This window comes from Carassius carassius, chromosome 38 (assembly GCF_963082965.1).
Source record: "Carassius carassius chromosome 38, fCarCar2.1, whole genome shotgun sequence".
NCBI classification, from domain to species: domain Eukaryota; kingdom Metazoa; phylum Chordata; class Actinopteri; order Cypriniformes; family Cyprinidae; genus Carassius; species Carassius carassius.
This window is the reverse complement of record NC_081792.1, coordinates 13,546,284-13,568,197: the sequence shown is the minus strand read 5'-3', so window position 1 is coordinate 13,568,197 and position 21,914 is coordinate 13,546,284. Positions and strand designations below refer to the sequence as shown.

The 21,914-nt window shown below is 37.7% G+C and overlaps 1 protein-coding gene across 7 annotated transcripts in view; it reads right to left on the bottom strand.

Moving 5' to 3' along the window:
• Positions 1-974: 974 nt before the first annotated feature.
• LOC132119386 (protein ECT2-like) overlaps positions 975-21,914 on the bottom strand; it is a 34,779-nt gene continuing 13,839 nt past the window's right edge. For 2 of the 7 annotated variants that reach the window (XM_059529279.1, XM_059529280.1), the window contains 16 exons: positions 20,854-21,076; positions 20,487-20,606; positions 20,036-20,160; positions 18,605-18,724; positions 18,462-18,530; positions 18,245-18,355; positions 17,966-18,062; positions 16,986-17,067; positions 16,687-16,765; positions 14,586-14,705; positions 12,378-12,516; positions 10,293-10,447; positions 9,586-9,693; positions 9,166-9,306; positions 7,496-7,794; positions 975-1,833 (listed from right to left, as the gene is read on the bottom strand). In XM_059529279.1, the coding sequence (XP_059385262.1) occupies positions 7,507-7,794; positions 9,166-9,306; positions 9,586-9,693; positions 10,293-10,447; positions 12,378-12,516; positions 14,586-14,705; positions 16,687-16,765; positions 16,986-17,067; positions 17,966-18,062; positions 18,245-18,355; positions 18,462-18,530; positions 18,605-18,724; positions 20,036-20,160; positions 20,487-20,606; positions 20,854-21,076 (1,977 nt within the window). In that variant the 3' untranslated portion in view covers positions 975-1,833; positions 7,496-7,506. The remainder of the gene's footprint in view (positions 1,834-7,495; positions 7,795-9,165; positions 9,307-9,585; positions 9,694-10,292; positions 10,448-12,377; positions 12,517-14,585; positions 14,706-16,686; positions 16,766-16,985; positions 17,068-17,965; positions 18,063-18,244; positions 18,356-18,461; positions 18,531-18,604; positions 18,725-20,035; positions 20,161-20,486; positions 20,607-20,853; positions 21,077-21,914) is intronic. The other 5 variants (XM_059529281.1, XM_059529283.1, XM_059529284.1 and 2 more) reach the window with 3 other exon arrangements.

Genomic DNA, 21,914 nt, shown 5'->3' with positions numbered 1-21,914 from the left:
GTCAACAGGATACTAAAGGTGCACCGCATAATGATTGGTTTATTTGATGGTTTTAGACTCAAAGGTCCATGTTGGTCTTCATGCACTTCTTCAGAAGTCCATAAATAAATCTGCAAGCGATGCCATTGGCGTCTTGTCGAACAGCTGTTTTGCTGCATCACAGATATATCTGAAAACCATCTGCTCATCTGTTACATCGGGTAATAATACTATACTCTCATTTCGGCGTAATAATCACAATTTTCAGGAGCTGCGTAATATCACTGTGCCTGCTGCATCCATGGTATGGCAGCAGAGTTCCTTGTTTAACTCTAGAGGAGTTGGAAAATGAGCCTATTTTCAAAAAAAATGTAAGCCTTCCTTTAATAAAGGCCTTATGAAGTGAATCGATGCTTTTGTGTAAGAAAAATAAAAACTTTATAAACTGTAATATCTAGCTTCAGTATGTGCGTTCACAAGAAAGTGGCATTTCAGTGGATAGGCATAGTTTCTGTGAGAAGTGACGAACGCAACTTTAGCCATGTCGAAACATCCCAGATATACACACGAACACACCATTTTAAGACTAATAGAGTATAGATTAAATTCACTTCTTCATGTGGCTTTTCTTTGATGAATTTTTTTTTTGATTCTTGCGAGACTAGCATATTCTCACCAGAGTTTATGCCCATGCCCTACGCTTGAACACCACTCACTCGTGAATGTACATACAACAGGTAGCGGAAGATAGAGATTAAGGTACGGTACATAAAGTTGTAAACATGGATATTTTTATTTTTCACGCTTCTTCAAAGTATCCCATTGACAGTGAGTGTTGATGGATGCTTTCATAATGTGCACTACTATCCACACAGATAGAAAAATCAGCTGGATTTCCCATCAGTGGAATGTGGTGATTACAGGCTTTAGTTTACTGCACAAGATAGAAAAATTGCTTCCAGTTTTACATTTTCACCTCATACAAGAACAAGATGAAGGCTTTATGCTTCTTTTATTGATAAAGAATAAATGAAGTCACCTTCAAACGTAGTCAAACCAATAACATAAAACCACCCACTCCAAAACAAATCTGCAGTAGGCAGACATATGATTCCCTTTTACAGACAAACATGAATACATTTTCATGTTGACATAAGTGCAGCGACTACAAAAAGGTATAAGCAGTAGAAACAAACTATAATTAGTATAACACAATCACAAAGGGAAAAAAACTGCAATATTTACACATAAATAGAGACAGAATGAAAGAATTACATAAACTATTTATAGAAGTGATTCTGGAGAATAAATATGGCAGGCAGACTGCAACATCTCTCTTTTGACTTTTAGAAATCAATACCCCTAAATCAACAATAAAAATCACTTCTAAAAGTACACACAAATGTTAGGCCGTGTTTAAACCAGTGCATTTCCACTTAAATGCAACAGCTAGATGTGTATAGCTTTATAAAAGCTGAAAACTAGATTAGTTTAGATTATGGCCTGTTTTACAAAACATTAAGAAATACTTTCAGTGGTTAATAATTGCGTAAATACTCTACCCCTCTAATAAAAATCAGAACACGTCAGTTAGAAATGTCTCTTTGATGTTAATTAAATGTGCCCAGACACTGACATCAACACAAGCCGTCCTTCATTTGGTGGGTTCTGGAGCTGCAAATTAAACCCAGGTGGGGGGCTTGGGCTGGAGGCGTCGAGCGGACGTGGTAGTACTGTGGAAATTAATAACACTGGACGCAAAGTTCAGAACAGGTGAGTTGTGGAGCGGCTGAAGGTATGATACTTCCTCTCAAAGGCAGAGGACAGGTTGATCATAGATGGGGAATGAACAGCCTGAAAAAAGAAAATGGAAGAGAGAAATGCAATACAGCGATGAAAGGACAGTTTCAGGGTTATTCTAGGTTATTTCCATTCCAGTCTGTAATTAGATTAAGACTCAGGAGTGCTCAATTGTACGTGGTGGAAGTGTTACCCTATGGTGCATTTTCATACCCAGAAGACCTTGTTAAAGATTCAATGCAGAGTGTTGCAAGTGTTGGTTAAAGCTGTAATGTATTTAAGGCTCTTTTTACACTATTCACACTGGAGTCTGGGAGTGGGCGGTGTGAGCAAAAAATCTCGATAAAATAAAATTAATTAAAAACGAGTTGTTTTTTTATACCACAATATCATTAGACCATGAAATAATTAAAATAGTCTATACACCAAATACCCAAGTGAGTGATAATGCCTTGATTAGATAATCCAGATAATTCATAAAAAATTTTTTAGATGTAAAATATTTAATTTATCTTTAAATGTAAAACTTGCATGCAATCTAAAAGCTTATTCATATAAATGAACCATTTCAAATTATGTAACATGAATAATAATAAAAGACTCAAAACAGCAAAACTAACATTATAAAAACTGATAAATCTAACCCTAAATTCTGATTAGATGAGTCCAACAAGTTCTAAAATAGCTGAGAATTTAACAAAATTAATTTAATATTTATTGAATTTGCACAAGAACTGATTTCTATAATAATGTGTCATGTTGACATTTCTACATGGAATCATTGTTACTTTGTTTTTTAATTGTCTTTTAAAGAAAAATGTCCTTTAAAGTAAATTAATTACAAAATATTCATTATAAGACTGAAGTTAATGTGGTTTATATTGGGATATAATTTGGCAACAAACAAATCAAACTATTACAGATAAAACTTGGGGTATAAACATTCAACTTTGAAATATTATACATTCATACCTGTCAATATTTTGGGATAATTAAGAATCTAAAAAAAATTATATACATTGTTTTAAATATTTATTTGCATAAACATTCTGCATTGTTAAGTGCATTAATATCTGCTACTTTTCTTAGATTTCCATCAAGTTCACTGTAAATATTTAACTGTCACAATCATTTGCATCCAGACTTCATTATCAAAATCCTGTTCTAACCAATATTTTATCTGTAAATTTGTTAAAAATAATAACACTTCATGATTTATTGAGAATCACGCTGCCCATCCCTGCTGAAGCCTACAAAACTACAGCTCATCTTCATGGATTTAGGGTAGGAACTAATCATTAAATAGTGTTGAGATTTTCTATCTTTTGACTAAAAGCCAGTGTTTAGCCTTTTTTTTTTTTTTTTTTTTTTTTTTTTATAAATCGCAAAGGGTTCTCGCAGAAGCCTGAGGTTCACTGGGTTTTTGTGCGAGTTAATTCAAAGAAGTGAGAAAAGGCGAGGAGAGAAATCCGTGTTAATGATATTGGCTTTATAAGCTTGCTATGGTAAGAATGCACACAGTTGACCCTTGTTAGGTGTTCACCCTTCAGAATCGACAGTGTTACACAAAGGAGTGTTAACCTCCATGCAAAGGATAATACTGTATTCTTCCCTTTAAACAGAGATGTGAGGGTGAAAAGGAGGTTAGCAATCCACAAACCCAATTTATTTTGTTTTGCTCTTAATGTGCTCACAGATGTAACAAGCACCAGGCTGCTTTCACACATGCACACCAATAATTCTATTATTATTTAGCATTGCTTAAAAAGAATTAAGGTGTCCTTGAACGGTCACTGGAGGCCTCAGGATCAATAAAGGTGGCCAATGGCAAAAAAAAAAAAAAAAAAAAAAAAGAGACACATTTGATGAATTGCCTTAAGTGTGATAAACCCACACACTCCAGTATACAGATTATAGTTTATGGGCTCAAATTAGAAATAGGAGATTAAATCATGGTCATCAGCTACTTTACAGCTGTCGCGCCCATAGATCATGCTAACGTGATCTCATAACAGTTTCCCAGTAAAAATATGAGATTTATGGAAAAAATAAAACTCACATCGCCACAGAAACTATTATGTTTTTATTATAAGAACCGTCATTATACTGAGAATCATGGAACTATAAAAGCATCTGAGATGTCATATTTCACCCCGCGTAAATGATCTGAGGGCTGTGTTTAAGGGGATCTTCACCAAAAATAAGGAAAATTCTGTCTGTTGTTAAGTCACTTCTTTTTTTGTTGGAACAAAGCAAAAAATTTGTATTCAACAAAATCTTACCTTTATGAGAATAAGTTGGATTTAGTTTTTTGAATGAACTAAAATTCTATTCTTTTTTTAATGTATGCATGGCATTTTTTCTTACATTAAACACAAATGGTGATTTTTTTTACACTTTTCCATCTAATGAAAGTGAATACGGAATTAAATTAGAAATGAGGAAATATTATAAAACTCTTATGCTACAGTTAAAATCATCTTAAGTAATATAATAATTCTGAGCAAGAAACAGAATAAAATTTTATTTAGTTTTGACAGTTTTGCTATGCTGTTTAAATCCCAGGGCTTTTATTGTTAACTAAGACTTTTTACAATTGTTTTCATTAATTTAAATAGTTGAAGTTAACTAAAATTGAATTATTAGATGAAAAGATCAAACTAAAACTTATTATATATTATTTTTCTTTTTTTAAGCTGAAGTACAAAAAAAAAAAAAAAAAAATACTACAATTAAACTTAAGATACAAAAAAATTTAATTCATAATATTAACAAATACTATAATTTTACACAAATAATAATAAAGTGAGTGAAAAAAAAAAAAAAGTGAAGTGACATTCAGCCAAGTATGGTGACCCATTCTCAGAATTTGTGCTCTGCATTTAACCCATCCGAAAAGTGCACACACACAGAGCAGTGAACACACACACACACTGTGAGCACACACCCGGAGCAGTGGGCAGCCATTTATGCTGCGGAGCCCGGGGAGCAGTTGGGGGTTCGATGCCTTGCTCAAGGGCACCTAAGTCGTGGTATTGAGGGTGGAGAGAGAACTGTACATGCACTCCCCCCACCCACAATTCCTGCCGGACCGGGACTCGAACTCACCACCTTTCGATTGGGAGTCCGACTCTCTAACCATTAGGCCACAACTTCCCGTAATAAAATTAAGCAACAAGTCAAATCTGAAGACATGACACTGATATGATGTGGCCTGCCATCATTAGGGCTGGGTACTGAACTTTATGCCTTTATGGTATTGAACGAAAAACTTCGATACTATGCATATCGAAAAATTATTTATCTTTCGGTGCCAAAAGCCAAGCGGCCATTTTTTATTTATTTTTTTGCCAAGCGGCTGTGTCTGTGTGAGCTTGTAGCATACGTGCATGTAAGGACCTCAATTCGCCGTGATTGGCTGTCCACCACCACGTGACGGGGAGGATTTCTGAAGATACTCGCAGTCACACAACAGAAGTGTAGTTGTTTTTTCTCAAAACGTTTCCGTTTTACAATGCCAAAGAGGTCTAAAGTGTGGCTACACTTTATAAAAGTGGATGCCGAGTCAGCAAAGTGCAACATATACGATAAGAGTATTGCAACCAAAGCCGGCAATACCACTAATTTGATGAAGCATTTGTTTGGATGAGTGTTTTGCCCTCCCTCCCTGTTTAGTTTGGTCTACTCCATTCCGTATATTGAAACACTGTCCCCTTTCACGTCATCAAAAAAACAGAGAGAGAGAGACAGATTTATCCGGTGCAGCAAAATTCTCTAAGCAGCTGGCCACTGTACAAGTTCACTTAAAACATAACCGACTGTGTTTACGAGAATACTTGCAGAGACAATTATTTTGATATAATTGTGTGTGTGTGTGTTCATTCAGAAGTTACGATACGCAAAAGATAAATTCATTCTCTGTACGCGCATTGTCTGAAATGCTGCTCGCAGCGCGTGCTTTGAATGAGTGAGCGCAAGCTCCGAACGCGTGCGAATTGTTTAAAACGCTTGAATCAGCAATATTTAGAAACAAGTGTGAAAGTGAGTGAGTGAGTGAAGTGACATTCAGCCAAGTATGGTGACCCATACTCAGAATTTGTGCTCTGCATTTAACCCATCCGAAATGCACACACACAGAGCAGTGAACACACACACACACACACTGTGAGCACACACCCGGAGCAGTGGGCAGCCATTTATGCTGCGGCGCCCGGGGAGCAGTTGGGGGTTCGATGCCTTGCTCAAGGGCACCTAAGTCGTGGTATTGAAGGTGGAGAGAGAACTGTACATGCACTCCCCCCACCCACAATTCCTGCCGGCCCGGGACTCGAACTCACAACCTTTCGATTGGGAGTCCGACTCTCTAACCATTAGGCCACGACTTCCCCAGTAATAAAACAAGTGCAAACGATCAGCTACGATCCGTTTCACCCCTTCTAGCGAGTGAACAACGCGAAGCAAGTTAGGAATTTTACATCACTATTCACGATAGCCCATCGGACTGGAAAACACAATAGCCCCGGGACGTGGGGCTAACGATTTTGCAAGCCCTGCACCTCAGATCTATCCAGTTTGTGAAACATTGGTTTCCACACTGGTTTCGTTAAACAAAATAAATTATTTTAAAAGATTGACTCAAAAGAATCATCGGTTCACTAATCGGATCATGAACTTGTATTACCGAGCCAAAGATTATCTATTATTAAACATCTCGAATGAATAAAGACTTCAAGTTCATCTGTAAAGCACATAAAGCTATCGTTTGAGTTTATAAACTTTCTATTTCATGCATGATTCGTATGTATCTGTTAACTGAATGCAAAGTGGGAGTTCTAGGAGAATGTTTGTGTCGTGATGAGCATGTATCTCTCACTAGGAGTCGCTAAATGAACATGCTGCTGTTTTTTTTTTTTTTTCAACGGAGGATCAGTTGCCCTATTGGTTAAAATCCCCAAACTGTTTACTTAAATATTAAATTAATAAATGACATCAAAACAGGGGGGTTTGCATTATGATGTGGTGGGCTGCTGTGGGCCAGAAAGTCCAGGGCAACTTTTTGGTCCCAGTCCGCCCCTGAATGGCGCACCCCTATCTAAAAAGCACAACCAGTTGTATTAATAATGTTATCCTGAGTGTGAAGTGTTACCAGAATTTGTTTTAATTAAGGTGAAAAATAAAAGTTTTGTGTTTAATGTATTTAATTTGTGTTGATGTTGAAATGGATTTTAAAACATGTGGTATCGAAAAAAGTGTCGTTAGGAACCGGTATCGAAACTGAGGTATCGAAATTGGCACCGGATCGAAAGATTTTTAACAATACCCAGCCCTAACCATCATTGGCCACATGATGCACATTCGTAATTTACAATGGGGCAAGTGAAAAGTATGAAACATACAAATGAGATTAAAGCTACTGTGTCAATGTTTCAGTCAAGTTACTATAACGGAAATTAATTTGTCATTTGAAAAAGTACTAACACATTTCTCAACCTTACAGTAAATTAGGTAAAGTCATTCATAAAGGGGCCGATATGAGAGTGAGGAAATGAACATTTAAATTTTTCAGAGAATTATCCCTTTTGAACCGGTCTTCAGATCATCTATAATTGAGTGCCACCATAGCCCATCTGTGCGGTAGTGAGTTAGTGTTAACACTGTCCCCAGATGTGAGTTAGTAAGTCACAGTGAGTCAAAGAGGCAGAACTGCTATGCTCACATTCAAGAGTCCTACATGAGTGTCTCCCGCCGCGGGGACCCAGGGAACCGGTGCTGCGGCTCAGGGGGCGCCAACAGCTCTCGGCACTGAGCTACGGGTTGGGCCACTGGGAGGGACAGGATGGATGGTCTGAGCTGGCTTTTGGGAGCTGCTTGTTCATCAGCCCTCTCTGGACTGCATGGAGTGCGGACACACACCGGGACCCTGGGTCGTGGGGCATGGTCCAGAGAGTTTGACCGCTGAACCACTGCGTTTTTAATAGAGCCCGTCAGACTGAACGTAGAGGCAGAACGAGAGATCTATACTCGCACGGAGGGAAGAGAAAGAGAGAGCATTAACCTCATCTTGCACCACCTCTTCATCGCACGCCCTCACAATCACTCACTTTAAAATTGAAAGAGGAAATGAAAAATTTGAGCGTGATCTCGTTACGAAGGTAGGGATTTCTCAAATATTTAGCAGTGCATGAATCACCTTAATGAAAAAGGTAAAAATATCCCTTTTCAAATGGAGCAAAGAGCTCAAGACCCCTTATGCTTAAGGAAAGAAAAGCATCAGTGTATGACCAAGGCAACCTGTAAGTCCTCTGATAGGGAAATGCAATCCAACTGAATTGGCAAGTAATACTGCAAAGGTTCAGCTATAGAAAATGAGATTAAAATGTGCAATTTGACTGGATGAGAGGCTTGGATGTATGTAAATGTCTGTTTACACCAAGTGCCATGTGACTAAATGACACACAAGTTTGAAATATTTCAACAATTTATGTGCCAAATCATTCTCAACATTTCAATAAAAAAATCCATTTTGCTCTGCAAAAAAAAAAAAAAAGGTGCCTGTTATTGTAGTTTAATATTTTGGATTCAAGGCTTATTCACATTAAAAAGAGAAGATTTAAGTGAAAATATTTTCAGTGAAAACAATGCACTACCTATGGACAGATTCACAAATAACAAAATTATTTATCGTGCACCCCTAAATATAAGAAATATTTTTTTAAGCACCAATTCAGATATTAAAAATATATATATTAGAGGTGTAACAGTACATGTATTCATATAGGAAACTTTCGGTATGGGTCTTTCGGTTTGGTACGCATGTGTACCGAACAAATACAGCATTGTTTTTAGTAAATCTTCAATGGAAGCTTCCAGTTATACATAGTTATTTTTGATAAGAAACAAAAAGTTTAAACTCTCAATTTATGTCCTTTTTTTTTCAGGAAATTCAAACAATTTTTGTTTTAACGCTTTTTGATAGGCGCGACAAATAGCTTCAGTTCAAACGGCAGCACATTCATCCCTTCCTCTTCACTATCGTTATAACATGAAATAACTTATAATTCTTTGAAAATGCCCATTGGATGCAGAAACATACAGATAGAAAGGCTCAAGTAAAAGAAAAAAAATTACGTTGCTTGAATATATGTCAATTTTTTTTATCCTTATACATTTATTCTTGTCCTTGAAGGAGCACATAAATGCATCATTGGTTGTTGAGCATGTTTTCTAACATTGTGAATAGGCTTACGTAAAGGTGAGTGTATTATTCATGCATCGTCAACAGGTGTGCATCTTTCATTCTTAGGTTAGATCAGTAGATTTGTGAGAATAAATAGACAGACTGTGTGCAAAAGAGAAGAAAATGTGTGAGTGTGTGTGTTGACTCACAGCTAGTGTGGAGCTGCTGGACATTCGGCCCATGAGATCGGCATCCGGGCCAGGACTCCTCTCATCTGGGGTACCGTTGGCCATAATCGCCCTCTGAAGCACACGCTTGGGGGTTTTAGTGAAAGAAAAAGCTCTCGTGACCTAAAACACAAACAATGCACAATTAGCGTTTTATTAAAACCAGTTACCGTATTTTCCGGACTATAAGTCACACTTTTTTTCATAGTTTGGCTGGTCCTGCGACTTATAGTCAGGTGCGACTTATATCGGTATTTTTGGACTGATAGGACTTGTACTCAGGTGCGACTTATTAGTCCGAAAAATACAGTACTTTAAAAAAAGCCTCCTGAACATTGACATCATGACTAAATCTGCATGCGCATCGTGTCATTTTAAATTGTTTCAATTTCCTCTCTGTACCTTCTTTGACGTTTTTTTGATGGCCCTGGATGCTCGGCTGAGTGTGCTGTCCATGTCCTTTGTGTTTACTTGGACGGAGTCAGGATCGGTGCTCTGAATGAGATCTTCCTGTTTAAGACATGCAAAATTAAATAAATACACAGCGATACTGCTGGCCTGTCAAAATGCAAAGAGAAGGGTCACTGTTCAGCCTTCCAAACAGCTGGGGCTTCTTGATATTCACAGGAGCAGAGACGGAAAGTGGCTGTATTTCATGCTGGTGACGTGTGGATAGGTGGCCACCTCATGGTCGTGAGGAGAACTGCAGGCCAGGCAGAAACTCATTTAGTCGCAGGGTTTGGTCTGGATGTTTAATTATAAAGGTAAATACATGCATCTGTCTGCCCGTGTCAATTACATGCCCCATTTTGGAAGGCCTGGGCAGGACTTGTGGTTCTGCAGCATGAAGATAAAGACGTCTACGTCTGAAGTGTAAAGTTCAAGCACAATTCCACTCTTAATTACATTAAATTGCCTTTCTGTTTAACCACACAGGAGCATCTAATAGGATTAGCAGACACCAAAAGGCCTGCACAAACCTCCTAATTTATAGCCACAATAAAAAAAAAGCAGAGCTAATAAAATAAATAATTGAGTTCTGTTCCAGACCTGAGGGGATGATCTGAGGATAAAGTGGCCTTGTTTTTTGTGTGTGTGTGTCTGCTCACCGCATCAGCTCGGCAAATCGTGTTGGCCACTTGACGACAGAGTGTTTTGAGCCAGGTGGATTTGAGGGTGTCTTCGGCCGTCAGCTGGAAACTGAATAACAGGTTCTCCTGTTCTGTAGGAGGACGTACCACCAGGGCGAAGGCGTTCTGACACTCTGAGAGAGAGATAAACACAAATACATGTGAGAAAACGTGAGGTCAGGGTTGTGACTTAGACTAACCGGAGGAGTTTGTGCTAAACCGTCAGCTGGTAACTAGCAGAAAATGATGCTCTTTATGATAAAAGACATTATTGTTTCAAATCAGTGTTTTGATCATTCTGCCAGGGTTTCTCATAATCTCATGACCAGCTGGCTTTACATTACCACTTACATTTTAAAATAAAGTAACTAGCTTTGTAAAGCATTTACTTTTTAATAAACGCCTCTTATTATATGGTTATAAAACATTTTGCAGTTGAATTAAAAAAATAAAAATAACTTTTTTTTTTTTTTTACAAATGTTGACTGGTTAGTGTCATTGAAGTCAACATAAAACAACATTCACTCATTGTCTTGAATGTGTTGTCTTTCCAAGTGAAACAATATTCATTTGGAAATCATGTGGGGCAGGAGTTCATTTTATTCATTGGGATTTGATGGGATCATCACAAGTGCACTACAGGGAAATTAGTTGATTTGAAACATGAAATAGGTTCCAGTACAAGGAGCTGCTCTTGTGGAAGCACAGATCTGAATCTCAGTCAAATTTCCAGGCTTCAGAATGTGATCTTCATCATAAGTAATGTGCAAATAATGTGCTATTATGGTGTGATATGATTGCCTTCCTGTGTCTTTAGCTCAGCAAAATCCAGTAAAGTAGGGCTGGGTGATATATTAAATATTCACAATACATTCTAAATGATTCTGCTGGCAATATAAAACAATGCTGTGAATATTAAAAAGATTTTATTGGGCTTTTTATATAGCCATTGAATTTCCGAAAGACCATGGAATCGGATTAGTTTTGTGATTCTTCCATTTCCTTGTTTGGCATGAATGTGCTAAGATTGACTTTTTAACAGCATGTCTGCTTAAAACAATAGCAAAAATGCTGATGGACACAGTAAGTCAGATTCATTTCTTATTCAGTGATTTGTTAACATCCTCACTCAATTTTTTTGAAATAGTAATTCTAAAATGGTCATTTTCGTGTTTGTTAAAATGCTAAAAAAAAACGGTAAGTTATTATATTTGTAAACTTATGTCATAATGAAGCCGTTTTAAACAAAAACACAATTCTTACACTGCACTGTAAATATAAATATAAACAGAAACACACAGGGGTGCAAATGAAGTGGTATGCAGGTGTGCATGCAAGACCAAAAAAAAAAAAGAAAAAGAAAAGGTGATGTGTAAATATGTTCAGACTGCTCATTTGCATACCGACATTGTTGACAGTTGTTAATGCATCACTGTTTTACTGTATAAGATTTCAGTAAACTGTAATACTGTATAAGATTTCCCCTCAAACTGAAAGCATAAATCTTGGCTATGCACTGACGGTTTAATTCATTGACACACTTCAATTGGCAGCACACATACTTATCAGCAGCCCGGCAAAATAAAAGCTTGCTGATTTTAGGTTTGAAAATGATGAGAGTTCTTTAAAAAAATAAAAAAATAAATATACACACACACACACACACACACACACACACACACACACACACATATATATATATATATATATATATATATATATATATATATATATATATATATATATATATATATATATATATATATATATATACATATATACATATATATATATATATATATATATACACATACATACATACATAGTTATATTTATTGAGTTACATGTGAAGTATGAAATAGTTCACACAAAAATGAAAATTTGATGTTTATCTGCTTATTGTAATTTCTTGCACTTTATCCTGGCCAGTTTTATAGTGAAGTGACATGCTTTACACCTAACCAGACTTCACCTCCCTCTCCAGGGTACTAATTCAGAGCACAGGAAACTAAAATATGCAAGAGTGCACTTGGTGGGATGCAGAATGCCATGTGGTCCCCTCACCTTCTGTGTCTTGGATGTCAAGGACTCTTCTGATCTGGGACAGAGGCATCAGGGCTATGTGTTTGAGCTGGGCGGGGGGCCGCGTATGACCCAATGGACTCCGGAAAGTGGTTATGGCCTTGTGTCTCTTCCTGGCAATCTGCAGAAATGAGATGTCCAGCCAATAGAGAAAAGTTAAAAAGTTAGAGGGAACATTGGTTGGGATTCCTTTGGGTGCTTTAATGGAGCCCAAATGTGTAATGCAGTTTGGGGTGACAGATACACATACAGAGGACTTCCTTAAATGAATAATTGATCACTCAGAGTCTTCCCTTCTCCCTGCTCTCATTACCATGCCAGAGCCAGTATTGGGTGAAGAGGACCAGAGCCATGCACCAGCACAACAGAAATCCCTCCACAGTGCTTAAACGCATCCCCAAGATAATTGGAGAAACAGGCCAGAGAGTCGAGTCAGCCAGCACAGATTGCACACGAATAAGTTACCGTATTTTCCGGATTATAAGTCACACTTTTTTTCATAGTTTGGCTGGTCCTGCGAATTATAGTCAGGTGCGACTTATTTATCAAAATTAATTTGACATGAACCAAGAGAAAACATTATCGTCTGAGCAGCATAGAGTGCCCTCTCGCGGCTGTAGACGTAATGTTTTCTCTTGGTTCTTGGGTCTAAATAAATGCGACTTCTAGTCCATTGCAACTTATTTATGTTTTTTTCCTCGTCATGACGTCTTTTTGGACTGATGCGACTTATACTTAGGTGCGACTTATAGACCGAAAAATGCGGTATTCACTTTTTATTGTTCTTTAGTGGTAACGCTCACGTGTGAACTAAAACAATGTTGTGGTTGCTGACAATTTGGAGAAGAAAACGGATAAAAATGTATGGATAAGCTGATGGTTAAACCGAAAAGACAGAGGTGAGGAAAGACCAAAAAGAGATGTCCACTCAAGTCCAGGACAAAAATCAAGAAAAAGTAGAAAACGCCCTAAAATGTTGCAATCTAGTTTAAATGCATTTGATAGTCTCTAAGAAAAGATATATTCAAAAATGCTCATAGATTTATTAAATACATGCATCTAAATTTTCCTTCAGCAGCCTTTCAGGCTAATTTCACAACCTAGAGAATTTTGAATAATCAAAAGGTATTTTAATTGAGCAGAACATGATTGTCCTAGAGGAGGTGTATTCAAATTGCTGTCACTATTAATTACATTTTAATGTTTTTGAATATTTAATAAAAATGTAAATTGAAAACGACTGGAAAGCTCGAGATACATAGACACAAAAACAATAAATGTCACTTAAAGGGTAACTAAACCCCTGGTCAAGGCCTGACTCCACCCACTGGCAATATTTGAAAAATGCTGAAAAGTGGGCAGATCACAGCGGAGATAGAGGGGACGAACCTAGGGCGGGGCTGAGCGAGTGCGGCGTGAACCTGAGACCCGCAGTGACTATGCTAAATAGATGCTATAATAGTCTATCCTGGTCGTTTTCAATAATCGCAATTCCAACTCCCGACTCACTACAGTGATTTTGACAGAAAAAGATGGTTTTATACTGCCAAGGGCGTGGTAGCTCGTACCAAGGGGCGCGGTGAGCTGGAAACTGCTTACGTCATCTGCCACCGCTTACATCACTTGCCACCGCAACATCCAATAGGAAAAATCAACTTCAGTAGCCACCGTACAACCTGAAGAGGGCAGCACTCAGACGTTTTTACACCATATATTGTAGAATTAAAACACTTTAATGTCAAAAAAGTTACTCGAATCAACGAACAGCACTAATAAAGCCCCATTCTTATAGATCATTAACTAAAAAAAAGCTGGTTTAGGGTTTAGTTACTCTTTAACGGATCTACAAACTAACTGTGGACAGCTCCAACGCGCAGTCAATCTGATACTTGACATTCAGTTAGAAGAAATCAATTTAACAGTATATTCAAATGCAATGTGGGTGACGTGATAATAATATTGGGAAACTAGCTAGCAGCTTGACAACATAAGGCTTTCATTAATCTAAAACCATAAGCATGACCAGAGATCAAGATGTATTTCATATGGTGCCACTGTTCGGGGAACCTGAGGGAACATTTGCATTATGAAGTAAAGTGGTGGGTGGAGGGATCTGCCATCTGTAGTATTTCCATCAACACAATGAGAAGAGCAGTAATGGTGCAGTGACATGGAAAGACAGAGCTTTACCTCCAAACAGTCGTTAAACAGGAAGAGTGTGACATGTTCTCCCCGATCACAGGGTTTGTCTCCCAGAGCGATGGTCTCCACCCTGTGAACCAGACTCCGATGGGACGACAACAGATTGGCCTGCAGGCGCACACAAGCATACCAACAACATTTTCCAATTTGCAAAACATTTGCAAGTTACTGATGTGCAGAATTTTGTTCAACCTATCACAGAGCCAGATAAACATGCAGCATTTCCTGCAGATTCCTCAGAATGCTGTTTCTGGATCAGACTCTGTCGCGTCCATGCAGCTTCAGATCCCATGAATTACAAAAGCCAAACTGATCCAGGAAAAGCACTCCAATCTGCGGGCAATCATTGGTTTGGCAGCCCCGTGTCTGTCGCAGCTGTTCTGGGGCGAGTATGACAGGAGAAAACATGAGCTGAATCACTCTCATCCGTACAGAATTGAGAGAAAGTTTCAGACAGCATGACTGCATCTCTCACCGCGGGGAGATGAGGAACACAACCCTCTACGGACACCTTGGCAATTGAATCGCCATTGGCTAGTAAATATTTTAGTTTATTCGCCAGTCTGATTTGTAAAATGGCACAGTTTATTTTTTTATACACTTTTAACACCAGTAAGCTTTTAAAATCATTCAGTCAAGCTTTATAATAAGCAAGTTTTATTTAATATAACTTAAGTAATTAGAAGTAAATTTGATAACCATGTTTGTAAATTTCATTCAATGTTTCTAACAAAAAAAAAACTTGGGGGAAAAACTAAGAAAAATACCGATAGGATAATAATGATACAAATTCTAATAAGAAGAACTATAAAACACACTAAGCATACTAAAGATTAATGAGCTGCTGGATTCATTAATATTAATCAGGTTTTGTGCGTTCGCTTAAACTGATTTGCTGAAATCAAAACAGGGATGATAATAGGTGAGCGCCAGCCAATGAGATTGCCATTTGCGCATTAACACCATCCAATATCGGAAAACCCGGCTGATCTTAAAAGCTGAAGACTTCCATAGGAACGCTGTTATTTTGACAGGAAAATACAATAAAGAATATGGTTTAAATGTAGCGAGTCAATTCTCTCTCTCTCTCGGTCTCCGTGTGCGTGTGAGAGAAAGTGACTGCGATTTGTGCGCCTTCACACTAGAGTTTACGGTACATCATATACAGGTGCGCTGCATATCCACTGAGAGGAACTGAGAAAAATTTCACAGATCGCTTGACGGAGAGTGAAACTCTGAAGCCCTCAGTCAGAGTGTTCACGAGTGAAAATATATCTGTGCTAAACGTATACTTAAAATCTGAGAATTTATTAGCCATTGGCTAATATTAGACATCATTTAGTCGCCAGAATGAAGATTTAGTTGCATATGCGAGTGATTTGCTCGCAATGTAGAGGGTTGGAACAGCAGCCAGCACAATCCAGTGTCACTTTACCATTTACTGTTAAAATAGCCATATTCTACACATTTGTTAGCATTTTATTTAGTTCTTGAAGTCCACTTACAATGTTAGTCAAGGTTTCTAGCACCAAACAGAACACTTTCACATGAACACTTCTGCCCGTTTCTGCTCCCATAGCTTTAAAATTTGTAATGCACCTCTAACATCTGTATGTCAATGTCCTCTGCTATGACTGGCTATCATCGTTTTCAAAATTGATGAATAATAAATCGTTGTTGGGGTGTAAACGGACAGTCATGTGTCAAGGTTCTGACCGTGATTATTTCTGAACGACCCGTTTTCATAGCTTAGCTTTCACGGTCTGTGTGGACTGGCAGGGGAGATTTGCTTGGGGAATGTTGAAGTATGCTTACATCATACTCTTATTTCAAAAGGGCGGGAACAAAATCCCATTGGTCACAATATGGTAACTTCAGTTCTTTTGGTTGGAACGTAGAAAATGTGGGAAGTTATTTGAGAGCTGCGACAGATGGTGACGATTTTCCATTGCGATCTCAAAGACTTGGAATATAGCACTATTTATACAAAGGCAAGTAAATGACAGAATTGTGGGGGAACTATTTATTTCAACTCAACTGAGATGCGTGTAAATGTGAGGCGTTTCCAGAAAAGTGAAAAATTACTCACAGGACAGCCATCCACTTCATAAACAACATCAAAAATCTGCTTCTGTCCCTCTGTTTTCCTTTTATCCTCATTAATGTGGCTGTGAAAATTAAGACGAGAGAAAGAGAGAGAACAGTTAAGAAATCTTTGGCTAAAAGTTACCATTTTAGTGAATTATTTCAGCCCTCAGCAGTTTCGGCTGACACTGAAAATACATTTTTGCTGAATATTTTAGAATACCAAAATTTCATTGTATTACTAGTTTATTTCAAAAAACAAAGAAAAAAAAATAAAAAATAAAAATTGGGGTTAGAACTTACGTCATCACTTCCTTGAGAGACTCAATAGCCTTTTCCAGGGTCACTTTATCTGGGTTCTCATCTGATGTATGTTTCTTTATATCTACAAAGAAAAAAAATTCATTATACATTTTTCTTACGTCAGCATACAGAGGTGAAACATAACACACTTGCAAGTTCTATAAAGTTAACCAAGTTTACTACATTTTTTTTTTCATGTAACAGGTTAATTTACAAAAGTGAATCGAACAAAATCCATGGTATCTTTTAAACTACATAGATAATCAGGATTCAGACAGATTTGCTGAATAGAAACACTGCTGCACGATACTGGAAAAAACTCATTGCAACATTTTGTTTTTCTGCCATATATATTGCGATATGAAAAAACAATAATGATCACCAGATGACTTGAATTGCTCGATTTATATAAAAAAAAAAAAAAATATATATATATATATATATATATATATATATATATATATATATATATATATATATATATATATAAATGATGTGGGTGTTTTTATAGAAATGAGCAGAGAAAATAAATAAAATAAATAAAAGCATAGATAAATGTAATCGAACAAAATTACAACTGAAATAAACATTGCTTTATATTTTTCAAGTAAGTCTAACAGTACTCAGATACAGAAACTGAATAATCAAAATGTAAAACAACACTGCAGTCTTCACTGTATACATTTAATCTAATAAATCTGTGTTAAAGCTACAAAAGTGTTTTTTTTTTTCCTCTATGTGTTTTGTTGTTTGATTAACATTAATGGCACAGAAAGCACTGGAGCATTAAACTGCTGTGAATATACTGTTGCATATCCATTTTTTTCTCATTTGTTTAAACTTGATGCAGAGTGGTGCGATGTAATATAATACTATAATCAGTGATGCTGAATAATGTCGATGCTGAAACGATATATTGTGCAGCCCAAGTTTGAACCCATTACCTGAATCAAACTAAGTTGTATTTATGTATATATTACCATTCAGCAAGAGGGCAACGCTTGGCAGTCTCTGCACAGGACGAATCAAAAGTTCAACAAGAGTCTGACGTCCACACTCCGGTTTAGACTGATTAATCTGAATAAGATGAGAGAAAATATGCAAATAAATGGTCTTCACAATAGTAGAAGATTCAACAGGTTTTGACTATAACTCTAAATACAATGGAGAACAGAAAATGGACATCCTGAGGTCAGGCTTCTTTTACTTCTCTATATAATACAGCTGTCTTTATACACACTAAAAAGAGATGAAAGTACCTTCAGGAAGGCATGAAACCTCGGCTTCTGTCTCTCACATCTGACTATGGTCTCTTTGCTCATCTCAAAGAAGTTGACAAATGGTGGGTAGGCCTTCACCAACTCTCCAGACTGAGAGAGAATTTGAAAAAACAAAGAGATCACAAAAGCTGTCATTCAGTCTTTGACGCCATTGTGAACTTCATGCTGGAAGAGTTCAAAGCTTCATCACACTCACATATTTCAGAATAATGTCTCCAACGCTCTTCTCTTCAGACCAGTTCATTACCAACTCCTCAAGATCCGCCTGTTAAAGCACATTCATCAGCTAATATGTTCAACACAGCCTTTACTCAGCGTTTTGGAAAGGTTAGTGCCTACCTTTATTCTCGTGTGCACTTCATAGATGTCTGGAATACTGCCAAAAATGGTCTTGATCTCTTCCTGAGCTAGAATAGGGCCGCCCACCTGCCCCTCTTTCTCCAGGGGGTATTTGAAGAGCTGAAAGAACCGACGAACAAAGGAAATTAGATCACTAGGCTAGAATGGCCCCCGAGATTCTCACTAATGGCGCAGGACTTGACAGTAGAAGTCTGCATTCCTGCGGGATCAGATTAGATTGGTTTCAGCGCAGGACTAAACTATGATTTGTAGGCATGACAGGGTGCTATTTCTAAGAGATGTCAACCAAACTGGACTGCCTGATAGAAGAGTGGAGCAGTAGTTTTTAGTATTTTTCAGCCATCATCTTAAAATAAACCCCAAACAACGGGACATTAGAAAATATCACTCAAAAGGTGGGACTGATAAGATTTCTTATGTTTTTTCAGAGAAGTTTCTTATGCTTACCAAGGCTGCATTTATTTGCTCGAAAATAATAAAAACAGTAATTTTGTTAAAATATTATTTCTATTTAAATTAACTATTTTAATTTGAATATACTTACCGTATTTTTCGGACTATAAGTCGCATTAGTCCAAAAATACGTCATGAGGAAAAAAAAACAATCGCACTGGACTATAAGTCGCATTTATCCAAAACCAAGAGTCTTGGTTTATAGTCAGGTGTGACTTATTTATCAAACTTAATTTGACATGAACCAAGAGAAAACATTACCATCTACAGCCGCGAGAGGGCGCTCTATGCTGCCATTAATTTAAAAGAAAAGAAAAGTTACAAATAACTGCATTTATTTTAAAAATAAATCTTTTACAACATTATAATATCTTGACTTTTGATCAGATTAATGCATCCCTGCTGAATATAAGTATTAATTTAAAAAATATATAATTAAAAAGAAATAAAATGACAAAATAAGTGGAAAAATACAAAAATGACAAAATAACTATTTAATTGAACTGTTGAGAACATTCAACATGGAAACAAAGTATAGTTCTGCAAGAGTCGAATGAAACTGGGGAAATCAGTTCCGTTCAGGCCTTTACTTGACAGCCACTCCATAAACTTAATGAAGATCCAGTGGACCTCAATGGAAAGGTCAGGCTATTCAGTATTGCCTGATGATCTGACTCCACTGTTCAGTGAAATTTGCTAGGCTCTGATTGCGGGGATATGATGTGGCATTTACTATGTAAGCAGACACAGAAGTATGTGTGTGTGTGAGCTCCACATGTAAGGGTGCAAAGCAAAGATCAAATGTCCGTGGCATTGGTGTCCAAATCTAATTAATTTTCCCCCCTACTGGTCAGAGGCACTGGTTCAGATTGATAAGGCCTCATCCAGGTACTGTGGACTGCCGCTTTCCTGTGTGTGTGTACTTAAGGAGGAGTAAGACACACACTGAACACAAACCTGCAGGACCGTGGACAGGATATCAACGTAGTTGCTCTCAGTTTGGTAGAGCTCCTTGGAGACCTGCCAGCGCGCCGACTGCTTAGGCAGGGCAGGAGTTGAGCTTTTGGGGGGTTTGGCATTCTCTGAAACACATAAGCAGAGATCAGCAGCTATAAATCTCTGTGCTCTTAAAATATCTGTTCCCCAAAAAAAGTGTAATGCGCTTCAACACTGGCAATTTTTTAGATACTAGGGAATGTAAGAGGAAATAAAAGTAATGTTCCGCGTTGGATATAAATTAAATAAAAATATAAAATAATACAATCAGTCAATCAGTAACAGTAAAATGAGCCCATTTACTTTAGAATAAAACATAAATTTGCTCAATTTGAGCAATCACCTTTTTAATAGCATAGCTTAATGTTTACATTCATTCAAAACCCTGGGCTAAAGTTACTATGAATGTCACCTGTCTGGTCTGTTTCCTGTCTGCACACAGGAGTGCTGGTATGCTGCAGTGGCCACTGTTTCTCTGATCTACTCTGTCTGGCACTCCTCCGTCTACCGCTGCTCCTCCTGCACCTGCGCTCTGCAAAACACAGTGGCCTTACTCATCTAAAACACACCCGACTCTCCCAGTTCATCTCAGCCCTGCCTGGGATCACCCTGAACCCTACACATCAGAGTCTGGAACACTCTCACATAATGCAATAGGAACTTTGCAAACTTTTCAGAGAGTTAGACTATTCTTCTGTTTGTCTGTTTAACCCATGGGAGACAGGGGAGCATTACATTATTTGTTTGCTTGTCGCGTCATATCAGGTCATTCATTTCACCTCCACTGGATTTGCAGGTGTCAGGTGTGTTGGAGAAGTCCAGCAGGGAGCCCATGGAGAGGGAGTGTTCAGCCGAGGGTCTCTTGCGCGGTGGGAAGGGAGAAATCTCTGTTTCCTTTGTGAGCTGAGCCAATGTTTCTCTAAGACGGCGACGTTTCCTGCCACTGTTGGGCGTCTTGAGAGACAGCAGAGACCCAGCCTTCTTCATCGCAGGACTCTCCGGCTGAGAGAAAGACATGAAGACAATGAGCATACTGCTTTTCATGAAGCTGTAAAATCAATTACGAGTCACTGTATTCAGAAGACAAACTACTGAAGAAAAAAAAAAACAACAACAACCACACATTACTATTTTCCATATTTTCTGAGTTTCTTCTATTAGCACAAAATATGATATTTTGAAGAATTGTCTATGGAAGTCAATGGCTACCGCCAACAGTTTGGTTACCAACATTTTTTCAAAATATCTTCTTTTGTGCTCAACATAAGAAAGAAATTCATACAGGTTTGGTACAAGTGAAGGATAAGTAAGTGATTACTTTCGGGTGAACTATCCATTTTATGAAGAATTATGGGATCATTACTAAACTATACTTGAAATTAATGGAATCTGTACTTCCACTAGGGTTGGGTATCGAGAATCGAGTATCGAGTGGAACCGGGACTAGCTTTGCGATATTGTTCAAAAGTTTTAATTTCGATTCCTAGTTTCGATTCCTAAAGCTTAAAAGAAAGAGATAAAAAAGTTTTGATTCACAGTCCGCCCGGCGCCGACCGGAAGAAGAAACCGCTGAACACTAACGAAGAAGCGTCCACCGGAAGTTTTGGTTTAACGAGCGATCGAACATGGACAGCATGCGTCGGCGGTCCAAAGTGTGGCTTCACTTTTCGAAACTAGGGATGGGCGTTTTCCACAAATATCACATTCGAATATTTGAGCTCACAAAAAACGAATATTCGAATATTCGTTTATTTAAATTAAGTTTAATGAGTCAGACGTTATTTTTCAGCAACATTTGTTTTCGTCATTTTGAACAAACTTACAATAAGCTTGAACATTA